Genomic DNA, 25558 nt, shown 5'->3' with positions numbered 1-25558 from the left:
ATAGAGGAAGTAGAGGATGTAAATTTTATTTTCATTAAAGGATGTAATCTTCAGTAAAGTAAAGAAAATACCATACAGAAAGGTTTTTGCATTAGTTGCATTCATATTACCCAAGACACATTTAATATACTGTCGGAGGTTGATGAATGCACATGTGCTCTATATTTAACTCATTCCAATACTTCAGATTAAAAAACCTTAAATCTTTCCAGAGAGTGTTAATTCTTTTAAATGTTTAAGTGTTCAGCATCTTGCATTTAGTGGTACTGTTTCTTTTCTTTAATATTATATCTTGTTTCATGTGTATAATTTTGTTACACAGTTGACTTGGTATGGTTATTGTTATTATTATTGTTGTTGTTGTTGTTAAAAAGTGGCAGTAGTGCCTTTGTGACAGATGCAGAACACGTATTTTTTGTTTTCTGAAACCAGAGGAACTAGAATGAAAATGGTATTAATTCAAGTGGGTAAACTTTCCAGAAGCAGAGTTTTGTTAGCAAGAGAGAAGTAGAAGATAGGGAAGGGAAAATTGAGAGAACAAATGCCTGTATAAAACTAATCAATAAAAGTTACTCTCACATCAAGACACACATTAGAAGTGCAAGCAAACAATTGAAAGTGTCAGTAATTTTATAAGACTCTTCTTTGGCACATTTTTTTTTATTAGTATGTTATCCTTGATCTAGTTGATTTAGTGTCTGTGATTGAAATGTAAGTGCTGTTCTACCAAATAATTTTAACTCCCTGTAGGTGTTTAATGATAATAAAAATATACAGGGTCATTATAATTAAAGTTGTAATTTCAAAATGCTGTCAAGAAAAAGAACCATTGCTCAGAATGTCATTAAATGTGAACAGACTATAATCAAATGGGGGGGGGGGGGGGGGGGGGGAAGCTGTGGAAACAAAAATTTAGCAAACATTTTCCCAGTAGATGGTACTTCAAGCATCATAACACAAATGCGGTCCGCTACAAATGGCAGATGAATCACAATATGACAGTTATATTTTGAGTTGCACATTACGCCAACCTTAATGTGCAATGCACATGACCACCGTGTGCATCTGCAGAAATTTTTGCAATGGGTAAGTGGGGGGGGGGGGGGGGGTAGTGAAGATTTAAAAGTTCTCATTTTTTATGTAATCGATTCAGTCAGGTGAAAGTGTTACAAGCAGCAAATTTGTCAATAAGTACACAAAACTTATTGTATCTGGGAAGAGTGATTGTTGTCTACTTAGTGCTTTCGACACAGATTACTTTGGTACCTAAATTACAAGTTTACTTCAGTAGCACATGCAAAATACATATTTTATGTTATTAATATGAATAAGAATGCCAATTTTTGAATCAACTATCTGAAATAATATCCTCAAATGATTAAATCCAGGATATCCCGTGAGATATGAAATAAAACTAGTATATATTGATAAAATAATTAATTCATAATGCCATGATGTTGGGTTTAATCTGACAGTTTGAGAAAATAACGTTGCATATCGTGTTTTGGTTTGTTTGGGGGAAGAGACCAAACAGCGAGGTCATCGGTCTCATCGGATTAGGAAAGGATGGGGAAGGAAGTCGGCCGTGCCCTTTCCAAGGAACCATCCCAGCATTTGCCTGGAGCGATTTAGGGAAATAACAGAAAACCTAAATCAGGATGGCCGGACGCGGGATTGAACCGTCGTCCTCCCGAATGCGAGTCCAGTGTGCTATCGTGTTTTGCCTTTCACTTAGTTGCAAAGACGGAACATATCTCCATGAATTTTGAAGCAACCAAGAAACAACAGAAAATGGAAAAAAAAGAGGGAATAAACTTTTCAAAATGGCTTATTCAACTTTTATGCCATCTATAGCACTTTTATTTGGTTACACAACTTCACATAAACTCACATTGATAGGTTTATTGCATTGCTTTCATGATTTCTATTTTTTAGTGATAACTAGAGTAGCTGAAGCTGAACAAAATGTGTTTTGAAAGCTACAGTCATTTGGTTTGGATGTGAAAGTATAGCCTAGCGCCATTAAATGACCAGATGAATGTGGGGAAGCCTCCCAAAACCAGCCTCAAATTCGCTAGTAGAATCAACTTTTAGCAGCGTAAGACTCCACCAAGGTTATTCTGATCTCTCCAGTTTGTCACATTATTGTGCAGCGTACCAACTGGAATGCAAGGTCCCAATCTAGGGGCTAAACGAGGAAGTGATGTAAAATGATAGAAGACATTATTTTGGCACTCTTCTTGACTGCAGATCAGTGCCATAACTACAGCCACACCGAGGAATTGGCATAATTTCTCATGAACAGAGTCATAACGAAGAAACCTTAATGTGTTTAATGATTACTAAAGCTGCAGTATTTTTCATCTCGGTTAGCAATGTTAAATCTGCAGTTAAGTTGAATTGCAGAGTGATTGCTAAAAATTTGAGAGAATTATTATACAATGAATAAAGTCTCTACCCAGAATGCAGGAGGTGGCAATTGCTCCCCCGCCCCCGCCCCCTCCCCCCTTGCAGATGCCTGTGGTGACCACACCAGTTTCTCACCCAACAGTTGTGGCACTGTTACTTAGGTAAGCCCATTCACCATGGCAAGGTCGTACTACATTGCATGGGAAAAATTGGTTTTTAACTGCCCTGAGCCAAAAAATTGCATAAAAAGCAACAATGAAATCAATTTTTAACTGTCATGACAGTGGAACGAGATATGTTCAGTATGCTGTCCACCATTTTCTGCCACAAGTTTGAATCAAGAAACAGCATGTTCCACAACAGATCAGAATGTCTTAAGGTGTCAGATCCAGAATGTGTTGCATAATGTATTCCTTAAGTTCAGCTTTGTTTTTAATGAGAGCGCTGAATGCAACGTCTTTCAGACAACATCACAGCCAGAAGTTACACGTATTAGGATCATATGATTTGAATGGCCAAACTGTAGGGATATGATGGCTGATAAATCTAGGTTTTCCAAAATGCCTCTGCAGCAGCTGCTTCACTGGCTGTACATTGTGCAAAGGAGCGCAGTCTCGCATAAAAATGATCCTACCCACTCATCCACCCTGTTGAAGGCTCTCATAGCATTTACAGTGACAGACCAAACATGTTCCATAAATATGAGGGGTGTTCAATAAGTAATGCAACACATTTTTTTCTCTCTGAAAGCAGATTGGTTTTATTCAAGATTACAAGACACCATATTATTCCCCACTCTTTTAGCTACAAAACCCTACTTGCAGAACCCATCTCCTCGAAAAAATGTGGCCCTATGAGAAAAGGTGCCGCAACCTGTACAGTTAACATTGCAGAATGAAGTGGTATCAGTTGATGTGTGAGCAGATTTTCAGATTTTTTTGTTACCCATATTCTGCAGTTACGTGTGTTGACATGGTCGTGAAGGTGGAAACGGGCTTTGCCTGTTCACAGAATGTTCCATGGCCACTCATTGTCCACTTCCACATGAACAAGAAATTCTAGAGTAAACATTTGTCTTACTGGCAAGACAACATGAAGCTGCTCCTGAAAACAGGTAATTTTGTATGGATAGCAGTGCAGAAAGTTTCGTAAAATTTTATACAGCATGCTCTCAGGCATGCCCAAAGTTTGAACAAATCCTCACTCACTGTGTGTTCGCACATCACTGCTCAACCCCTCCTGCAGTGCTTTGGCCACATCTTCTGCTGATGTCCAATCAGTTGTTTATTCCTCCCGTTGCCACATTGCACTTAATAAAAACCTGTCTCTTCAAATTGTAACCATTTTCTCCAGAACTTCAGCAGACATCAGGCCAATGCCTGGAACTTACACAGTACCTGGAACTTAGAGCTACTGATGCACATTCACTGTTCTTGTAAAAAATACTTTACCAGCTGTGCATGATTATGCTTTCATGCTGAGCATCTCAGATGCAAACTGAGGAACAGCTGTGTACTCTGCATCTTCTATTTTGCATATTCTGCTGCTTACAATGCCATCTAGTGGTCAAATTTTTGTTAATTTTTTTTTGTTTCTATAATGTTTGCCCCCTTCTTTGATAATATTCCATTCCATTTTGCCGTCATTCTGAGCAGTGGTCATTTTTTTAACAGTGTTTTGAAACTGGAAATTTAATTATAATTACCCTGTACCAATTACTGTATACTTTTCTTCTTTGTGTTGCTTACTTAAAACTTTTCTTGTTTGTGCTCAGCATAAATCTCTGCTTGTACCTGCTTTTTGCTTACAGTGTTTTATGGTGGCTCAAATGTGTTTTCAGATTTTGAATATATTTTCTGTTGAAACTATCAGACTGAAATGATTCCCAAAAGACTACTAGCTAATGATTGCTATTGGCAATGACTTAACATGCCTTCTTTGTTAGTTTCTCCTGGTATAAACAGCTGTCTTTGTTTTCAGAATTATTTTAAGGTATGGAGTTAGTTGCTACTTTCTTCATGTACATATTTCAGTAGTAGCCTCTTTCAGATAGCCACTTGTTAATTTCTTAAAAGCACCACAACTAGTTTTGAGTTATTTGCTTATTAGCAGATGACAGTTTTTAATCAGCTGTGATCCTGTCTTTCACTGTTGTTTGTTCATTTAGTGTTCTGTTTGGTCAAATGTTGATGTGTGGCACATATTACATTGTATTAGCTGCAGCTTTTTTTATGTTTATTAAAAAATGCAAGGAGCATTCATAAAAAGACCAAACATGTTCCATAAATATGAGGGGTGTACAATAAGTAATGCAACACATTTTTTTCTCTGAAATCAGGTTGATTTTATTCAGGATTCCAATACACCATATTATTCCCCTCTCTTTTAACTACAAAACCCTGTTTTCCAGCATCATCTCCATTCAGTGTGATGGCCTTACACCACCTTACTATGGGAGTGCCTATATGCCCACATGGTATCGCTCTACTGGCCGATGTCGGAGCAAATGTCTTGCTGCATCAATGGCTTCCCCATCATCCACATACTGCTTCACGTGGAGTGCATCCTTCTTTGGGCCAATCAGTTGGAAATCGGAAGGTGCGAGATCCGGGCTGTAGGGTGGATGAGGAAGAACAGTCCACCGAAGTTTTCTGAGTCCCTCATGCGTGTGCAGACTTGTGTGAAGCCTGGATATCCAGTTATGCAGCAAGGTGTTTGATCGTGATCCATTGATCACCTCGAATGAGTGTGTCGACATGTTCCAACATTGCAGGAGTCACAGTCGTATCCGGCCATCCGGCATGCGGTAGATCGGACAGGTTTGGAGGACTGTGTTGCAATGATGACAGGTGCTTCCCCCAATTATTCACCTCAGTTTTGTTCACTGCCAGGTCTTCGTAGGTATTCTGCAAGTGCCTATGAATATCTGCAATGCCCTTGTTTTCTACCAAAAGAAACTCAATGACAGCTCTCTGCTTTGAACACATCTGCGTACCAGATGCCATTTTAGAGGCTATGTATAGCGTCACCGTGTATCAGAACTTCATGAAATTATAGAGGCTGAAGCAGGAACATTTCTCGAAGCCACGCAGCAAATTCTGCATTTTTCGAATTGAGACAGGCTTAGAAAACAAGATATTGCATTACTTATTGAACATCCCTTGTATTACATACATCGTATTTGATACAAATTTTTGGGTATTTATTTAAAAAATTGCAAGGAATGTACATTAAATGACCAAACATTTGCTATAAATATGTTTTTTTTTTTCCATGTATTTTACATACGGTCACTTTCAAAGTAGTTCCAACTCTCAACCTGTCTTCCATTGTAATAATGTTCCTTAGAGGGCAAACCTCAAAATATTTTTAGATATTTTCTGTTATTTTGGAAACAGTATTTTGGCATCGTTTTGAGTTTGATAAAACTGTACGATACTTAGATGCAACCAAGACAAGAGAATAAGGTAGCTGGACACAACTAGTGTGCAGTTTTCTGTCAGAAAACTGCATATCAGAAGCAATGTATGAGCTGACGATTTGTCCCCAGGTGGTTTCTCCACAGTTTACGCCTCTTCCTGCATGCAGCTTTTGACAGTCCCTTAAATATCTACAGTACATTTCTACTTTCATTGAAGTTGAAATCGTCTCTCCCAACCCATTGTGATGAATACCTTTTCATTTCCACCATGTAGCCATGAACCTGTGACTCTTTTCCCTGTCACAAGTCATACAATCCCCCCCCCCCCCCCCCCCCCCCCAACTCACCTTCCTCCCTGCCACCCCCCTCTCCCATCCCCAGAAGTTTCCTCAATCATAAAGTGATTGAGTATGGTACTGTTCTCTTTCTGTTCATCATTAGTGATGGAGTAACAGTTTCTATAATGATGTAGTTCATGTGAATTTCACATGCACAACATAACACCAAATTGATGCCCAATTCAGTGGTAATTACATCACATTACATGAAAGTTTTCATTAATTGCTGGTCAGATGCTCAGTGCATCATGTCCATCTTTCATTGTGGAGATATTCTGCACCACATTCAGTCCTCATTAAAACATTTGAACTTATCTCTCATGCTTTTTGAGCAGTTCAGACGTTTCTTTAATTTTTTTTTATCTTAGTTTGCAGCAGCAAATCTCGTGCACCTCCTGTACTTCCAATTTTTTCTTTGTAGAATTTCTCTAACATAAGGCGTACATAATCAGTTGTTCAGTTTTTTCCAGCTGTTCATATACACTCTGTAAAACCAGCCACATATCAGTGTGCCAGATAATTTGTAAAAATAAATGTGCTGTGGAAAAGTAGTAGTATGGTATTCTGCATTACAGCAGATCTTGTTGTGACTTAAGCCTCTTCCACTTATGTCTGTCCATAGCCAGTCTTTTCATTTCTGAATATTTGTCTCCTTTTATATTGTCCAGCATTTGATATCTTCTTTTCCCTCTTCCCCTTTTTCCCTCCACCATTCTTTCTATTCCTTCCTTCAATAAACAGTCGCTCCTCAAACAATGTCCAATCCAGTTCCATTTTCTCTTTCTGATAACTTTCAGCATGTTTCTTTCTTCTCCAACTCTTCTTAATACTTCTTCATTCCTTACTCGGTCTTCCCATTTCACTTTTTCCATTCTTCTCCATATCCACATCTCTAGTGCCTCCAATCTTCTTTCATCTTCCTTCCTCAATGTCCACGTCTCCGCACCATATAGTGCAATACTCCAGATGTAACATTTGCCAAGTCTTTTCCTCGGATCTTTGTTTAGTGGTCCACAAAGTAATTTCTGTTTCCTCTTGAATCCTTCTTTTGGCATTTGCAATTCTTTTCGTAATTTCTGTTGAGCAATACATATCATCCATTATTACACTTCCCAAGTAATTGAAGTCATTCATTTGCTCTATTTCCTCTCCCCCTATTTTCATATGGCATTTTCTCCTCTTTTCTCCAATTACCATGCTTTTTGTTTTCTTCTTGTTAATCTTCATTCCATATTCTTCTAATTTTGTGTTTAGATTATCTAACATTTGTTCCATCTCTCTTGCACTCTCTGCCATCACAACCATGTCATCTGCAAATCTTATACACTCCACTCTCTGACCTCCTATACAAACTCCTCTCCTTCCATCAAAACTTTCACTAATAATTTCCTCCAGATATATATTGAACAGTGCTGGTGATAAACAAAAACCTTGTCTTACACATCTTCCCAGTTCTATTTCTTCACTCATCACACCTCCTATTCTTACTCGTGCTCTCTGGTTCAAATATAAATTTCTAATTCCACTCCTTGCCTGAAACCAAATTGTTCATCTCCTGTTATGCAGTTCAGCTTTCCATGTAGCCTTCTGTTGAGCGTCCTCAGCAAGACTTTGGCTGCATGCGATATCAGGCTCACTGTTCTATGTTCCTCGCACTTTTTGCTGTTCTTTTTCTTTTCCATAGGTATTAAGATACTTTCTGTAAAGTCCTTTGCCCATTTTCGTGTCATGTATATTTGATTACACAATACAATCAACTCTCTTTTCCCTTCTTTCTCCAATGACTTTAACTGTTCCACAGGAATCTCATCAATTCCCATTGCCTTTCCATTTTTCACTTCTTTCATAGATTCTTCAATCTCACTAGTTAGTATTGCATTTCCTTTGTCATCATCTGTGACATTATCTTCTTCTTCTTCTTCTATCCCAAGGTCTTCTTCACTTGGTCGGCTGTCTGCAGCCTATATGGAAAAGGGGTTGTGGTAAATGAAATGAGGTTTAACTGGCAAAAGCTATTGGAAATAGACTGTGAAGAGAAAATATGTGTAGTATTCTGTATAGAATGTGGTTCAAATAAGATCAGTACTATGAAACCAAGAATAGCAGACCGGTTCCAAACCACATGTTGTAAAACCGTATAAAGTGCTACTGGGCACAGTCTTGTTCTGTATAGTGTCCCTTGCCTTTGTCTGAGCTATGAACACTCTAATCCGGCCATTGAAATGCCAAGATATCATTTAATGAGATACTAAAGTCAATACTAAATTCTCATCATTTTTAAATCTGAAACTTGTGCGATTAGTAGGAACATACAATCCTAGAAACAGTAATAGGTTAGGTACTTACAGTTAAGAAGTCACCAATGTAACACATGATAAAGGAACGCTAGATACTAGTAATAAAATTACTTTCCATGTAAAAGCTGCTTGTATTAAATTAATGTGTTTCACTAGTATCACGGAGTTTGCTCATGACATATGTAGACCTTCATTCTGTAGTGAACTAAATAAATTACTGACAGATGTAGCTGTGAAAGTATGAAAGCATTGTGTCCAAGTTCTTCCAGACTGCTGTTAGAACTGTAATGAAAGCTTTGGAGTTTTGGGGTCACTAATTGTATGAATGTTAGTGTGGTTATGAGATGTCAAACCTGTCTGCCATGCTCTGTTGCTGTCAAACATAATTGCAGCCAACTCCGTGATCTCTTATGGAGTACAATGTGAAGGCTTTGCTCTTGTTGTGGAGTTAAACATGAGGAAGAAAACAAAAAGAAGCAGCAAATGTAGTATATAGATTTAGTTGCTAGGAGCTTGTGCTTTAATATGTAGAGAGCAAGCTTTTTGAACATTTCATACTTTTGCAGTCATTAATTTAGGATTAACTGTAAGACCGCACTTTTAGTTTAAGTAAGATGTTTCCAAATCCTTATCAACAGAAACCACATATGCACATAATACTGACAAAATATTGTTACTGAGTTTACCAAGTGTATTTAAACATGAGAGCTTGATATCATGTAATAGTGCTGAATAACCAATAAAGAATCTGAATCTGAGTTTGTAACCTAAAGAGCGAGCATGAAAGTCAGTACAGTCATATATTACTGTAAAAGTCGCGGCGTGCACAAGATGTAGTATACAGGGTAAAAATTAGTAAAATCAACAAACTGCAGGGATGGATTCGTGACTGGAAATGGAGGAAAAAAGGTCCCATGAACATGTATCCAGAAATGCATTGTTGCCGTGGTAGATGGCATTGATGAATGAAAGTTAATGTGGCTGCATGCCATATGTTCCTTGTGTGTTGCAAGCTGTGTGTTTGACACAGTGTACCGTAAGCAGCAGAATGGTCCGGTATTTATATCGGGAACAAGTTGAGATGGTGTTCGTGTACTTCCAAGGAGAAGGAAACTGTTGAGAGGTTATATGAAAAAAAGCACTGTCACAGACATCAACCACATCACACAACATTTTAAGCCCTTTTTGAGTAATCGTGTGATGTGTTAGAACTGTAATGAATGCTTTAGAGTTTTGGGGTCACTGATTGTATGAATGTTAGTGTGGTTATGAGAAATCAAACCTGTCTGCCATGCTCTGTCGCATCATACAGAAACACCACTTTGGCACATTCCCGACATGGATGCCAGACTGTTTTGCTGCTTACAGTATGCTGTGTCAGTAAAACAACCTGCAACACACAAGGAACTCGGGGCACGTGGTCAGAACAACTTTCATTAGTCAGCACCGTCTACCACGGCAACAATGCATTTCCACACACATGTTTGTTGTTGTTGTGGTCTTCAGTCCTGAGACTGGTTTGATGCAGCTCTCCATGCTACTCTATCCTGTGCAAGCTTCTTCATCTCCCAGTACCTATTGCAGCCTACATCCTTCTGAATCTGCCTAGTGTATTCATCTCTTGGTCTCCCTCTACGATTTTTACCCTCCACGCTGCCCTCCAATGCTAAATTTGTGATCCCTTGATGCCTCAGAACATGTCCTACTAACCGGTCCCTTCTTTTTGTCAAGTTGTGCCACAAACTCTTCTTCTCCCCAATTCTATTCAATGCCTCCTCATTAGTTGTGTGATCTACCCATCTAATCTTCAGCATTCTTCTGTAACACCACATTTCGAAAGCTTCTATTCTCTTTTTGTCTAAACTATTTATCGTCCACGTTTCACTTCCATACATGGCTACACTCCATACAAATACTTTCAGAAACCACTTCCTGACATTTAAATCTATACTCGATGTTAACAAATTTCTCTTCTTCAGAAACACTTTCCTTGCCATTGCCAGTCTACATTTTATATCTTCTCTACTTCGACCATCATGCTAGTTATCAGAAGCTCAAATGTTAGTACTTTATGGTGCCCCTTAGGTAAATAGCATCTAAGATCAGAAAGAAGTCCAATTTGTGCCCTGCACGTTGACAGGTGGCCTAATCTGAGATGTGGAGGAGGCACATTCTGTGGCTGTCGAGGTGACAGGGCACAGTCATTTTCAAGTCTTGGTTCATGTCATAACCAGAGGCACGTGTCACTTGTGTTCCAAGGCTGTCCTCAGTTTGTAACTTGTGCTAGAAGTGATGTGCAACAGAGCTCACAACAGTGCCACACCCAGAATTGACCAGGGCCCTTTAGTTTGGGGCCAAGTGCAGGGTTCCAACCAAAGGCTCCATTGATTCCGGTATGCTCTTGGCTGCAGGTTTCTGGACTTAGGTGTTATGACTCGTAGGACTCTCTTTGATCGGTCAAGGTTGCACTAGACAAAGAAACCAGCTACTCACATAGCACTGTGCTTGTGGAGTGCACATAGTTTTTCTTTTCTTTTCTTCTACTTCATCTTCTTCTTCTTCTTCTTTTTTTCTCCAGGCTAGGTGGTAGTCTGAAGTCCTCTGATGAATGTTCACCAGTCAATATACAGGGAGAAAAATGAGATCATGTACAAAGTGAAGAAACTTCAGCTGTCAAAATGTATTCATAAATTGCTGAAGTGTTTGTAACAAAGTTCCTTAATTTATCACCCTCCAGTAACAGTGTCACACTCACATTATGCTCGGAACAGAGAGCTGGATGAAACAAAAAGTAGAAAGGTCTGAAATATTTGACAAGGCATGGAATGTGTGTGGAAAAGATGGGACAGATGCAAAACGAGGGGCAGTATTCATTGTAGTCAAGGAAAATGTTGTGTCTATAGAGGCAAAAAAGGAGTCTAAGTGCCTCATTATGTGGATGTGAGTAACTGGGACAAGTGAACTCAAGTTAACCATCGGATATTGATTCCACTGGGCGTAACAGTTGTATAATCATTCAGAGAAAATCTACGCTTAGTCATGTGATGTTACCTTAATCATATAAGATTAGTTGGATGTGACTTTAATCTACTGAATGTAGACTGAGATATCTATGAATTCATTCCCTTTGGTACGGACAGACAGTCTTGTGAGGTAGTTCTGAACACATTTTCCGAAAACTGTTTTGAGTAGCTTGTTAGGCAACCCACATGGAGTGGAAATATTTCAGATGTTTAACTACAGACAGGCCTGCCCTTCCCATGAGTGTCAGTTTAGAGACAGGGACTAATGACCATGATGTCGCCATTGTGACAATGGTTATTAAAGTTAATAAAGGCATCAAGAAGGCTGGGTGATGTTTCATGCTGAAAAGAACAAATAAGCTGTTGTTAGACTCCTACTTAGATAATGAATGGACATCAGATATGTGTGTGGCTCAAAGACTTCTTAAGTAATAGAACTTCGTATGTTGTCATGGGCAGTGACTGTTCTTCACAGACAAGGGTATCGTCAAGTGTGTCCTGGGGAAGTATGAGAGAACCACATTTCTTCTCAATATACATAAATAATCCGGCGGATAGAGTGGGTAGCAATCTGTGATTATTTGTTGACGACACTGTAGTGTCAGGAAAGAGTTGTTGTGTGACTGTAGGGGGATACTGGATATCTTAGAATTTCTGTTTGGTGTGATGAATAGCAGCTCACTCTAAATGTAGAAAAATGTAAGTTAATGTGGATGAGTAGGAAAAACAATCCTGTAATGCTCAAATAAGTATTAATGGTGTGCTGCTTTATACAGTCTTGTTGATTAATAACTAGACATATCATTGCAAAGCAGTACGAAATGGAATGAGCACGTGAGGTCAGTGCTAGAGAAGGCGAATGTTCGACTGTGGTTTATTGGGAGAATTCTAGAAAACTGGTTTATTGGGAGAATTCTAGAAAACTGGTTTATTGGGAGAATTCTAGAAAACTGGTTTATTGGGAGAATTCTAGAAAACTGGTTTATTGGGAAAATTCTAGAAAACTGTAGCTCATCAATAAAGGGAGACTGTATAGAACTCTAATGTAACCCATTCTTGAGTACTGCTAAAGGGTTTGGAATCGCTACCAAGTAGGAGTAAAGGAAGACATCGAAGCAATTCAGATGAGTGCTGCTGAATTTGTTACTGGTAGGTTTGATGAGCATGTGACTATTACAGAAATGCTCCGTGAAGCCAAATGGGAATTCATGGAGGGAAAATGATGATCTTTTTGTGAAACACTGTTGAGAAAATTTAGAGCACTGGCATTTATGGTTGACTGCAAAATGATTCTACTACCACACTGAAGGACCATGAAAACAAGATGAGAGACATTAGGGCTTTTATGGAGGCTTATAGATAGTTATTTTTCTCTGCTCCATTTTTACTGAAAAGGGGAAGGAATGACTGGTAGTAATGCAAGGTATCATTCGCTTTGTATTATATATATAAATGAATGATGTCTGCCTCGAGGAACAGACACCATACAGAATCTACAGCTGTGAAACATTATATATAAATTAAAGGGTGATCACTGCTATCAGCTGCAACAGGACATTAAGCAGAGTCAGTGGCGATGAGTGAAAAGGTGTACCAGTCCAGGAATTCAAAACTGGGATCTCCTGCTTTCCAGGCAAGTGCGGTAAGCACTGCACATCTGGGACACAGCACTATCGCAACTGCACGGACTATCTTGGTACGCCTCGCAACCGATTCACACTTCCACAGAGCGCCACCCATCTGCGGTCCCTGTCAATTTTACTCCTGTTCGCTACTCAGAGATTCCAACAGGAGGACAGATGTATTTTTGCATTCACACAGAAGAAGGGATCCATTGCATAGTTAGGCTTAGTGATTATGTGATTACATGGTGTCTGCAGCTGATAGCAATGATCCCCTTCAATTTACATATAGTGTTTCACAGCTGCGGATTTTGCGTGCTGTCTGTTCTTTCCAGAAGACACCACAACTTCATATAATTGCTAACCTAGCTGGACAATGGATCCCTTGCGAATTCATCAAACATTTCCGATCTCTTGTTGGAATCTGTGAGTTGTGAGCAGGAGTATAATGAACAGGGACTGTAGATAGGTGGCACTCGGTGGGAGTGTGGATCGGCCGTGAGGCGTACCAAGATGGTCTGTGCAGTTGCGATAATGCTGTGTCCCGGATGACGCAGTGGTTGCTACACCTGCCTAGTAAGCAGGAGATCCCAAGTGTGACTCTGGGTCCGGTACACATTTTTGCTCATCGCTGCTGATTTTGCTTAATGTCCCATTGCAGCTGATAGCAGTTTCAAATTTGCATTGTATCATATTTTGGCTTGTGAAGTATGGATCTAGATGTAGATATTTAAGCACTCCGTCTGCAGGTCACAAATGGCCCATCGGGACCATCTGACCACCGTGTCATCCTGAGCCTGTGGATAGGAGGAGCATGTAGTCAGCACTCCACTCTCCCGGTCAATATGATGGTTTTCTTTGACCGGAGCTGCTACTATTCAGTCGAGTAGCTCCTCAATTGGCATCACAAGGCTGAGTGCAGCTCGAAAAATGGCAACAGCGCATGGCGGCCCAGATGGTCACCCATCCGGGTGCTGGCCACACCCGACAGCGCTTAACTTCGGTGATCTGATGGGAACCGGTGTATCCACTGCAGCGAGGCCATTGCCCAGATGTAGATATAGAAACAGAAATAAAATAATGTTTTATGACTCGCAAAATTAAACAGCTGTGACTAGTTAATAATTACAGTGCGTTGACTTACTTGTAGAAGATTATTATTATTATTATTATTATTATTATTATTGTTATTATTATGATAATTATGCTGATTTATGCTACTTGGCTTTTGTTCAGCACAATAGTCACTCCTTACGTAAAGTAATGCAGTTGTAATTGTGTGTTGCTTTATTGCTGCAATGCAAACATCTTGGCTTTTGGTTCTGTCTTGGGTATATTGTCATTAGCTAGATGGTATTCGTGGATTGGTGTGTATGCATATATATTATACATATTTATTATTAATTTGGAGATTAATTGAAGGTAGCATACAGAAATACCTCATTGATTGTACTTGTAAATTCTTTTGTAATGGTTAAAGTAACTGTTATCCCAAGACAAGACTGAAAAGTGTTGATGTTGGTGTTGCAGAGGGGTGTGTTAGCAAGATACAATACTTTAAACAACGATGAGGCAAACGCAAAAACACAACCAGTGGAGTCGTTCGAGGTAAGTGTTGAGGCAACGATGTACACTGTCTCTCTCATGTCTGTCAAACCTGTGTGCTATGGAATAGTCTAAGTGTCCTTTCCAGAATTTGTTCACGAGTTGTTCTATTTATTTGACTCTTATTGCAGCAATTTGTGCCAAACCTCTAAATGTTTAGGCTGTTTGTTTTTAACTTCCCATTCATAAACATGAGAACATGATTATTAACAAATTTTTAAATGAATTCTCTTTATTCATAAATTTTTTACCACCTTAGCTTTAAAAGCTTCATTGTTTTAAATTACTTGTACCAAATGGAGAGTCCGATCGAGGAAACTATTAAAATTACAAGGGGAGAAATTGGCTGGACAATATTAATCTTCGGGAGGCCAGTACCGCTGATAGAAATGTTCAAAGTAAAAAATAATAGCCCTAGGTTTTAGCACCAAATAACGGAATATTCCTCCTTTGGAAGAGAAAGAGGGGTATGGAGCGTGTGTGGGGGAGTCAGGTCCTCACTATGTCAATACATTGAGAGGAATCCATCTATTGTGAGGAGAAAAGAAAACAAAGATGAAACGAGGAGTTGAGGAGTTTGAAAGAATAGAAGGTCAAAGATCATACATTTGGTTAACATTGTAGCATCTTCAGAGTAGAGTTGGTAGAAGGGCCAGAGTAAGAAATAAAAATGAATTAAAAATGAATTGGGAATGGGAGGTGGAAACAAAATTGAAGAAATAACATTATGTAACATTTTAAGGTGCTGTTTTGTTTGTTCTTTACTGTATGATTGCTCTTTGTCAAAGACCAATTTCCAGCAAGCTTTGCAATTTATAAAAAACTGTGCAACACAGTAAACAAAAAATATTTTAGAATTTGCTGAACCAAGTATGAAATTTTATCCTTAGGTACCAACAAATAAGAAAACAAATGCTGGAAAATGATATTTGACTGAAACCAGTCGCACAATAAAGTATGAACTGAACAACAGCTTAGTGTTACATAATATTATTTCCAGTATTTATAAAATCAGTGTAACACAAGCAAAAAAAAAATATTTTGGAATTAATAATGCAGTTATTCACAACTTCTGCCATTGTCACTAGTAATAGTTCCACAATCAAAACAAAAAACTAATTTATTTGTTATTCACTGTTTTCCAGCTCCGCGCTGGCTTTCTGAGTGGGGAGCAAGTTACAACTATAGCAGCATCCAGTCGAACACCTGCAGGAGAACGAGGCGATGGGCCGGCATCTACACGGCTAGTGGATGCGGATGCAGACGGAAACACCAGCACTTCTGCGGACACAGATGCGGATGCTGACGCACGCCTGTCAGCTGCCTCTAGCCCCTCTCTGCCATTGCAGCAGAAAGTGGACATCTCACAGCTGCACCAGTCACGCATTGGCCTGCTCTCTCAAGCACTCATGCTTAGCATTGTTGTAGGCTTCCTCTTCAGTGAGACACTGTCAGAATTGTGGAAGAAAAAGTGAGTACACCTGAAATTCACTTCACAAGCATGTGTATATATATTTCTACCATCTGCATTCCTTTTGTTCATTGCTTACTGGGAGCTGTGCCAGTGAAATGACAAAGAGCTTTGGTTTGCTTCATGATGAAAAAATATCCTCCCTTTACCCTGGACAGCACTGCTGGCAAGGGAAACTGAACTGACAGTTTGTACTTTGTCTTTTGAACATCCTGAGTTAAATCTACCGTGTAGTAATAAAAAGAAAATAGTTAAATTTTTTCATCCATTGTAGATGTGCTGACAGCTGTCAGTGTAATGTAAATTGGAAAAAATTCTGGAAAAATCAGCATCCACCAGAAATTTTTGTTCAAATGCTTTGCCTGTAAGCTAGCTTTCAGTTTTTAGCATGCTCATTTTCAGATGATAATATTTACAGACATTGCACTTAAACAATTTGTAGATCATCATAGAAGTTGTGGTGTTTTTGTAAAAAAATGGAGGAAGTTAGACTCAGTTTGACTGATTCTTTGATACTATACATCTATGGTGACCCTGACCCCTTTCCAGCTCTCCTGCTAATATAAAACTTTTTTTAATCTTCCATTTGAAGGACAGAGAAGTCGTTTTTTTAAAAACACACACACACACACACACACACACACACACACACACAAACACACTCTACCTGAATTAAGGACTGTTAATACTCTTTACTGACTAACTATGTCCACTTTCGAAAAAAAAAAAAAATGTTCTATCAATCAATCTTTGCCTGTATCAAATCAAAATAATGATGGAATATTTTGAACCCTAAACATATGTTTCCAACATATTTTTCCTGTCCTCATTGAATCAAACTTCCGCAACAATATGGTAGCTGTCTGTGTTGTAACAATCCTAACATCACACTCTGAAGAGCTTTTCTGAGGGTAGGAAGCTAACAGCAAAACAAAAACATAACGAAAAAATTTGGCAGGTTTCTAAGTTTCTTAGTATAATTCTCAAATATTGAAGTTTTCATGTAATCTTAGGTGAAATGTACCTTGAGTGGAGGCTATTGAAAGACCCAGAGGCCATGCACCAGGAACTGATTCAGTGCCGATTTCCACATAGGGTACTTATAACAAAATGAATAGTGATAGGGAGGGGATAGGATCAAAACAGCACCACGGCTGCTGCTGAATTACAGTATTGTTTAACGGTAGATTAGCATATACAGTGTCCAGAAACAATATTTCTTTTGATTCAGTATTAGGGGCAATAAGCAAAAAGAGAAATGTGTGTATAATATCTTTCACTTGAACTGGAATAATTGTACCTAGTGTTACATTACACTACTCTTCTCTGATTTAGTTCTTTGGTACTCAACTAACATAATCATGGCAACCTGCCAGCTACGTTTGCAGTGCTCTTTCACCTGTGTAAACTGGAATGTAGTCTGGTGCTAATACGCCTGCACAGGTATCTCAAGCCATAGTGCCAGCCTTGCTTACCACTGCCGTGTAAGGACATGTGTGAGAGCTCTTCCATGGTGAACGTGGTCCCACAAGTTTTCATATGGATTAAGATGTTAGGATTCTGGAGGCCATTTGTTATTAGCTGTGTAGTAAGGCACATTATCTTGCTTTAAGAGCCTATCATCAGGTATGCGTGAATGGCATCTCTGAATGAGTATGGATTGGTAGTCAGATCAATTTAGCATACCTTCTACATGAATTATGTCTTGAATAGTTTTGTCAAAGCATAACATTTGTTCGCACTGCCCATGTTCTTGTTACAAACTTTTAAGATGTATGGATTTCCATTGTCTGTCACTTGAAAAAACAATGTCCTTCTGTCTTAAAATGCAAAATACATGGCTTGTAATAGAAAGCAATGCATCACCAATCACTAATTGTCCACAGTACTGTACAAATGCAAGCCTTTACTGTTCAGGTGACCAGCAGGATGGGTACAGTCTGCAGTGGATATTTACAAAGTTTTGTGGTAGAGAAAAATATGGCTGCCAATATTTATTTGGATACTGTCGTTTATAGTCTGGTCACTGTGCGTCACAATTCTTGGTGCCGTTGGCACATCTGGCTGTTATGGCTGATTTCCTGGTTATCATTCTCAGTGACCACCTCAGAGTTTTTTCTCTGGAATGGGATCCACGCAGACTTCCAAGTACAAATGACAAGTGCCTTGGATAAATGAGTAAAAAAATTGATCTGCAAGCTGCTGACGAATTGGTGTCAGTGCGTAAGACTTGCACAAGACCACAGCACATTAAGTTATTTTTATGGTGGTTTTCCAAGAGAGTGGCAGTTCAGGCATCTTAAAAGTTCACAGATTGTGCTGGCTTTCAGATAATAACCGCTGTGCCTGAAGACTCTTTTTGAAACTCAAATCATTCGTATCCTCCACCTGTAACAGCAGTGAATAAATTGCATACAGTCAGTCTGGTAGAAGCTTTCTACACCCAACTGTAGGTATACATGTTGTAGGTATCATGTCTCTGAAATGGACTTAATGATGCAACTTGATAGTTTCTGTGCAGCATGCCCTGCTACATGCTGTAGGTATCATGCCTCTGAAATTGACTTAATGATGCAACTTGTTATTTTCTGTGCAGCATGTAACATCCAAGCTTTTCTTAGTTTAGATGTCTACAATATCAAAATTAATTTTACAGGGTTCCACTTGTAAGCCGCAACTGGCACGACATTGTCTTCAGAGTTGTGGAGATAGGCGTGGCACTCTGGTTTCCGTGTGTCTTGTGGAACTGCATGAGGTAATTAGAAGTATACCCATTACAGATTTTTTATTATATACTCATTTAATGCCACCATCATCCCTTATATTTATGAAGATATTGTATTAAAGTCAGTGATGTGATTAAAGTTTGCAGTTTCTTTTTATTGAAGCAAGTATGAGAGATTTATTGATATTTTATTTGTAAAGTTACTGGTTACATCAATATTTCAGAAGCTTGAGGGTATGTTTTCCACCTTGTAATTATGCAATTCTGCAGTCCTAGGAATTAAATTTAATTTATAAACCAAATATTTTAGTGAAGTTACATATATATTTGTTGATAACTTCTTGGCTATATTGGGAGATTTTAATTTGAGTTTCAAAAAAAAATACTCAAGAAAAACTTGAAATTACACATCTGTTAGCACCAGTACTCATCTCTGAGAAACTATTCAGAGCTGTGATTGGCATGGAAACAGTAAAAGACATCTTTAATCTCTGAAGACAATAACAACTTCGGTCTTTCATATTTCTGGTTAAATATTCAGACAGATATCAGTAATGTTTCTTTGCAAATATATTTATAAATCCTTCTGTTCTGGGACTGAGATAAAAATTTTAACAATGGTGGTGTTTAAATGCAACATGAGGCTCTAAATTATGACCACCATTTTGAAACTGACTAAATTAATTATTTAAGGTTTTCTCCTAATGAAGGAACAGCTGCAAAAGCTGTGGAATATAGTCATTTGGTGCCAAATTTTTAATTTCTTTCTTTTTTTTTAATTTATATGTGCCAGTACTTCACCAGCTGGCTGATTATCATATAAATGCTTCTCCTCTATCAAAGATAGTCTTCATTCCTGTTTTATTATTATTATTATTGTTGTTGTATTAGAGCATGGCGGGTTAGAAAAAGATTCAGAGGGGGATAGACTGTTTTACCATTTGCCACACAGAAGTTTTCCTTATCAGCCTTCTTCCTAGGTTGTGGATTAGCATTCAGTGGTTAACTTTCTAGTTGTTTACGTTCTTGCACTTTAAAAAATTATCATCATCATCATAATCGTGTATGATATTAGCAGCTCAAAATTATTATTTGTATAAGCAACATTTTAGCAACTGCTATCATGCATAGTACTTCCTCCCGCACATATATTGCGAAATAATGATGACAAGAAAATTTGAGAAATTAGATCTAATACAGAGCCTTGCCAACAGTCATTCTTCCCATGCGCCATTTGTGAGTGGAACAGGGTTGGGGGGGGGGGGGGGGGGGGGTTATTAGTGGTACCAGACATTTCTTCTGTTACACATGGAAATGTGGCTTGCTGAGAATGATGTAAACGTAGATGCGAATGAAAAACAAATTGGTATTGAGTTTTATGGATATCAAGGCAGACTGAAACTTTTAAGAAAAGGAATGGCATATTTTAAGAATGCTGGTTGCAGTGAAGGTAACTAAGTTTTGCCAATATATATATATATATATATATATATATATATATCCTTTTGTCTTTCCTTCTCCTTCCCTCTTTCCTGACGAGGCAACCATTGGTTGCGAAAGCTAGAATTTTGTGTGTATGTTTGTGTTTGTTTGTGTGTCTATCGACCTGCCAGCGCTTTTGTTTGGTAAGTTTCATCATCTTTCTTTTTAGACATATATATATATATATATATATATATATATATATAGTTTGTATGTCTATCGACGTGCCAGCACTTTCGTTTGGTGAGTCACATCATCTTTGTTTTTAGATGTATTTTCCCCGCGTGGAATGTTTCACTCTATTTTTTTATATATATATATATATATATATATTAGAGTAACACTCATTTCACAATAACTCCCACAGATGTGATGTCATTTTGATGTCGCACACAATATCAATGACTGCATGATCGGGTATCAGCTATCAAATTATGTTAACATTTAGTAAGGGCCTCTCACAAGATTTCATGTGCGTGTACTGCAGATTTACATAACCACATCATTCTTGGAATGATTTGTTAAAATTATTGCTATAATAAAATGTCATGTAATGACATAATGATTTATCATCAGTTAATGCCTTCATATAAGAGTGCTCTCTTAGGAGTGAGATGATCTCAACAATAATTTACAAATTAAGAATGAAACACACTTGCTTTACAATTTGCACTCTGCCGTTTCAATATAACAGAAACACATCACCACTATCAGTATATGTTATTTAATATGCATCAATAATACCAGCCTTAAAGACAGAATATGATAACTAACACCAAAGTTAAAATTGTCTGATTAAGTAATTAATGAATAAAATTGTGGTTTCTGTAGTTGAAAGTTTTTGGTTTGCATCCCGTTACATTCCTTTTTTCTTTTTTTTCTGTGTTAGCATTGTTAATGAGTTCTGTCACTTTCTTATGAATGTAATACAAGTATGGGATATTCCATGTAAAGTAGGACACACTTATGATATTTAAAAGTTTAAAATCTTGTACTTTTATAATTTTTTTGAAAAGGCTGTACTGTATGGCAACAATGGGTTGTGGCCCATTATTGCTTTCCCTCGTAATTTGTAGCCATTTTTATAACGCCATATGTGTTTCGTCTGATAAGAGTGTGAATTATTAGAGACTTTGGACCTTCATTTTGACTAATTGGCAGGTATTTGTATTACTGTTACATACCCTAATGTATTGCATAAAGAGTATAAAACTGAAGTAACTAAGTTATAGGTTGGGGTAAACAATGTAATACACAGCATGAACTTCATGTAACATGAGTCACTTTCATGTAATTAAGTTTTTATACCAATAGAAAGATTTGAGAACTTTATCTTGTTAGGTATTTTACTTCTTGGTGTGAATGTGTAACTAATATCACTACTAAAAATTTCCCAATATCAACCAATATTGTAAAAACAGAAAATTAAATGTGTAATGTGAGTCATGTAATCTGAGTCAAGGTTGTATTATTTTAAGATTAGAAGAATAGGGTGGTGTTAGCAGCAGCAGAAAGACAGAGTAAGAGGAGGGACAAGTGAAAGAGTGAAGGAAAATATGAATAATTTAAGAAGCAGCATCTGGAAGCAGCTCAACTAAGCCAGCAGAAGCAGTAACTAAAATTTCTACAGTTAAACATAAGCAAGGACTAATATTAGAAGAAAGAAGAGGTAAAAATAGGGAGAGAGTTAGAAAACATAGGCAACATACGATGCAAGATCAGCAACCTAGTAAAGCATGTTTGTCACCATATAAGTCACATAGTGCTCTGCATAAAGCCATGACTCGAGTGCTGCAGTTGCTTACATTAGCAAGGTACTGTCAACTGTACCTGAAAGTGTGAGGCTGGTTTCAGTTTGGCCAGATGGGCCTGCCTCACAATTTAAAAACGAATATATTACTGCTGCTGTACCTCAGTTACAATCATTTCATAATGTTCTTCTCAGAACCAACCAACCAGACACCTAAGCCATAACATTCAGATTTTACAGCTCAAGATCGAAGGGCTCAGCCGATCTAAATCCCATGGCAAAGGAGTCGTAGATGGAATTGGTGCAGTTGCGGAATGGCTATAGGGGAATGCAGTAAAAAAGCGAAAATTCGTAGTAGGTGATGCATCAACTTTTGCTCAGGTAGCCACAAGTACCACGACTGGGCAGGTTTTTCATGTGTCTATTGTTGAAATTCAAGGAATCAATGTGAAACTTAATCTGGCTCAAATGTTCTCTTCAGCACCATCAGTACCAAACATTAAAAGCATTCATTTGTTTCACTACAAGAATGGAGTACTACAAACATATCTGCTGTCTCCAAAGAATTTTGCTGCTGCAGATCATCATACTGAAGAAACTATAGAAAGTGCGAAAATTGGAGACTGGTACAAAGTAGAATATGATGGTAAATTCAATGCCGTAGAAGTACGTGCAGTTTTTGGAAATTCTTACTTAATCAGTGTGCTGGTCACTATTGGAAATGGCCTGTAAAATGTGATGAAATTTTAAAGAAAAGTAATCCACTTGGTGTTGTCAATGCAAGAGGATATTTTCAGTTCTCTGACTTTTAATTGAATTTAAAGTTCATTTTCCCAGGTGTCATGCTCTTATAATTTTTCGTAGAGTTTGAAAAGTGAAATGTTAATGTTAAGTTGATCTTACTTGGCAATTAATGTCATATTTTCATTTCTCTGCTTGCAGGGAAAAAGTTTTTCCAACACGAAGTAGCAAGTAATGTTGAGTCACGCACCTTTTTCAATATATTACAATATTTCTCATGGTATAAATATTTTTAGAAATCTGTAACTCTGTCACTTGAATGCCAATGTAATATGCATTTTCTATGATAAAAACCTGATCCATACTCCTAATAGCTTGAGGACACTTTTGACCCAAAATGCACATTAGGAATAGGACGTCCCAAATTTGTAACAAGACTCACAACATAAATTACATTCTTGTTCTTTAATTTTAACGCTCTTCCCTGCTTAAACAACACTTCAAGATCTTTCCTTGAATAACATGATTTATAATGATGATTTGCAAAAGAAAATATGGGTTTATAGATTGGTAACAAATCAACATAATAAAACACTGATTTCAAAATGTAAAGTGAGTCACCATGGAATCTCCTGTATGTTATTTACATTCAGTCTGATCTGAGGATAAAGAATGAAATAAGTATTTGGTGATTTATGAGTATGAGGTTAGGCAAAAAGCTAAGAGAGCAGCTTAAATTGCTGCAAGCGAAATGGGGAGCATTAGCATTCATATTCTTCCTTGTCACAAATATTTTGCCATTTATTTATGAATGTGCGGCATTTTCAGAGAGTTTGGTTAGGCGAGAACCTAGGAGGACAGCTCAAACTGCTGCAAGTGAATCAAGGTGCTGTAATATTCATGTTGTTCTTTGTCGCAAAGTCAATGGCCGATGATGCGGTCGTCAATACTGCGCGCAACGTCAAAATGATGATACAGTTGTGGGGATTGTTGTGAAAAAGAGCATTACCCATATTTTTTCGCATGACTCAATTACTGTAAATTTCCAGTCAGTGCTTAAAATAATCACGTACAGTCTGTACATTTCTGTATGTGCCATGGCATTATGCTTCTACGAAGAAGATATTGACATCTGCTAAAATATTTGTCAAAACTGGTAAAACATAATAAAATTTATTTGCAACTGATGACAGAATTTTACTGTGGAAAAATAATACTACAGGACTTGAAATTTTGCTGTGAAAGGAATTGCTCCAAGAATATTTACTTACGATTGAAGAAAAGATGATTGAGAAACCAACATCTTAGATGTATTAATTATTTTGAATTCTGCATTGATTTTTTTGACACCTAAAGTGATTGGAAATTGTTTTTTCCCTGCTAAAGAAGTTGTCTGAATTGACTTGACACATCTGCAACATTACCACTACTTCCAAAAATGTTTTGCCAAACAATACTTCAGTTTAGCAATAGACTGTACCATTTTCTTTTGACTCTTCTTGTTGCATGGTGCAGTACTGTGGCGAGGGGATTTTAGTGTGTACTGGGACTGTGGACATGTACCTCCAAATGAACAAAATATTAACTATGTAACTTTATTTTTTGCAGTGCCAGTTAAAACTTAACGACTGCCTCATGTGCTTACGTGGTTTACTTCACACGGTCACCCTGTGAATTTAAGACTTCCTGAGTACTTTATATGATCCAATGCATCTTGAAAGCCTTTAGTATAATATCCCATCAATTCAATTCTATTGCAAGTGGTACATGAATTGAATTATTTAGCTAAAAAAGCAACTTTATATTTAATATGCCTCATCACTGTTCAGTCTTGAATTTTTTCATTAGTGCTTGTTGCATCATATATCCATTCTTCATTATCAATGGCAGATTTTAGATGTATTATTTTATAACAATAATTAATTAAGATGAATCAAACAATTTTTGCTTAAGCAATATCTGTACTCTTTGATGAAAGTTTCATAGTGAAAGACAAATATTTTCACATATGTTGCAGCCCAGAGCAGCTATGGATTTTGAACCCAAAAAGAATTTTGAAGAAATTGGAAGCCGAGCAGCAACTGTCATCACAGCCTGGTTGCCGACTTGAAACGCCTCCAAAGCCAGATGGTAAAAATGTGCACATACAGATAAAGTTAACTGTATATAATAACATTCAGTACGCTTTAAATTTTATGATTCAGTGCTGTTCCCATAAATAATACATACAATGAAAAATTCACAATTTTCATCTGAAGAATGGGGTTTCTGGTAATGGGATGGTCTTAATTTTCATGTCTCTTTCAGTGCTATTGTGCACAGGGGACGTTGTTAGTTGTTCACTTATGTGTAATTATTTATTTCTGTACTAATTTTATGAACTAAGACAGGTAGGACAAACTTCTGAGACACTTTTTTTCCAAATTATTGTCATAAAATCACACAAATTGACTGAGAATAACTAATGTTTGACATATCTTTGAGTAAAGGTGTTGCATCTCATAAATACTGAGTATACAGTTGTGATATGACACAATTATATGTGCCACATGGTTGAGTAATAGAACCAGTGCTTTATTATTGTTCACAAGGAGACTTAAGTGCATTCAGTTTTCTTTCAGAGCTGTCAGCTTGGATAAATAGTAGATAGTTAATCAGAAATACACATGCTCCA

At 37.6% G+C, this 25558-nt stretch overlaps 1 protein-coding gene and 1 pseudogene across 4 annotated transcripts in view; one reads left to right on the top strand and one right to left on the bottom strand.

Annotated features, from left to right (window-relative positions):
- LOC124619412 overlaps window positions 1–25558 on the top strand; it is a 311922-nt gene that overhangs the window by 225415 nt on the left and 60949 nt on the right. For 3 of the 4 annotated variants that reach the window (XM_047145774.1, XM_047145773.1, XM_047145772.1), the window contains exons 7-10: window positions 14641–14718; window positions 15861–16186; window positions 18843–18941; window positions 24902–25014. In XM_047145774.1, coding sequence (XP_047001730.1) covers window positions 14641–14718; window positions 15861–16186; window positions 18843–18941; window positions 24902–25014 — 616 coding nt within the window. The remainder of the gene's footprint in view (window positions 1–14640; window positions 14719–15860; window positions 16187–18842; window positions 18942–24901; window positions 25015–25558) is intronic. The other variant, XM_047145775.1, reaches the window with a different exon arrangement.
- LOC124620479 lies at window positions 14042–14159 on the bottom strand (annotated as a pseudogene).

The sequence above is a fragment of the Schistocerca americana genome, chromosome 6 (assembly GCF_021461395.2).
Source record: "Schistocerca americana isolate TAMUIC-IGC-003095 chromosome 6, iqSchAmer2.1, whole genome shotgun sequence".
Classification (NCBI taxonomy): domain Eukaryota; kingdom Metazoa; phylum Arthropoda; class Insecta; order Orthoptera; family Acrididae; genus Schistocerca; species Schistocerca americana.
The sequence above is the reverse complement of the archived record's forward strand: the minus strand, read 5'-3'. Positions and strand labels throughout refer to the sequence as shown.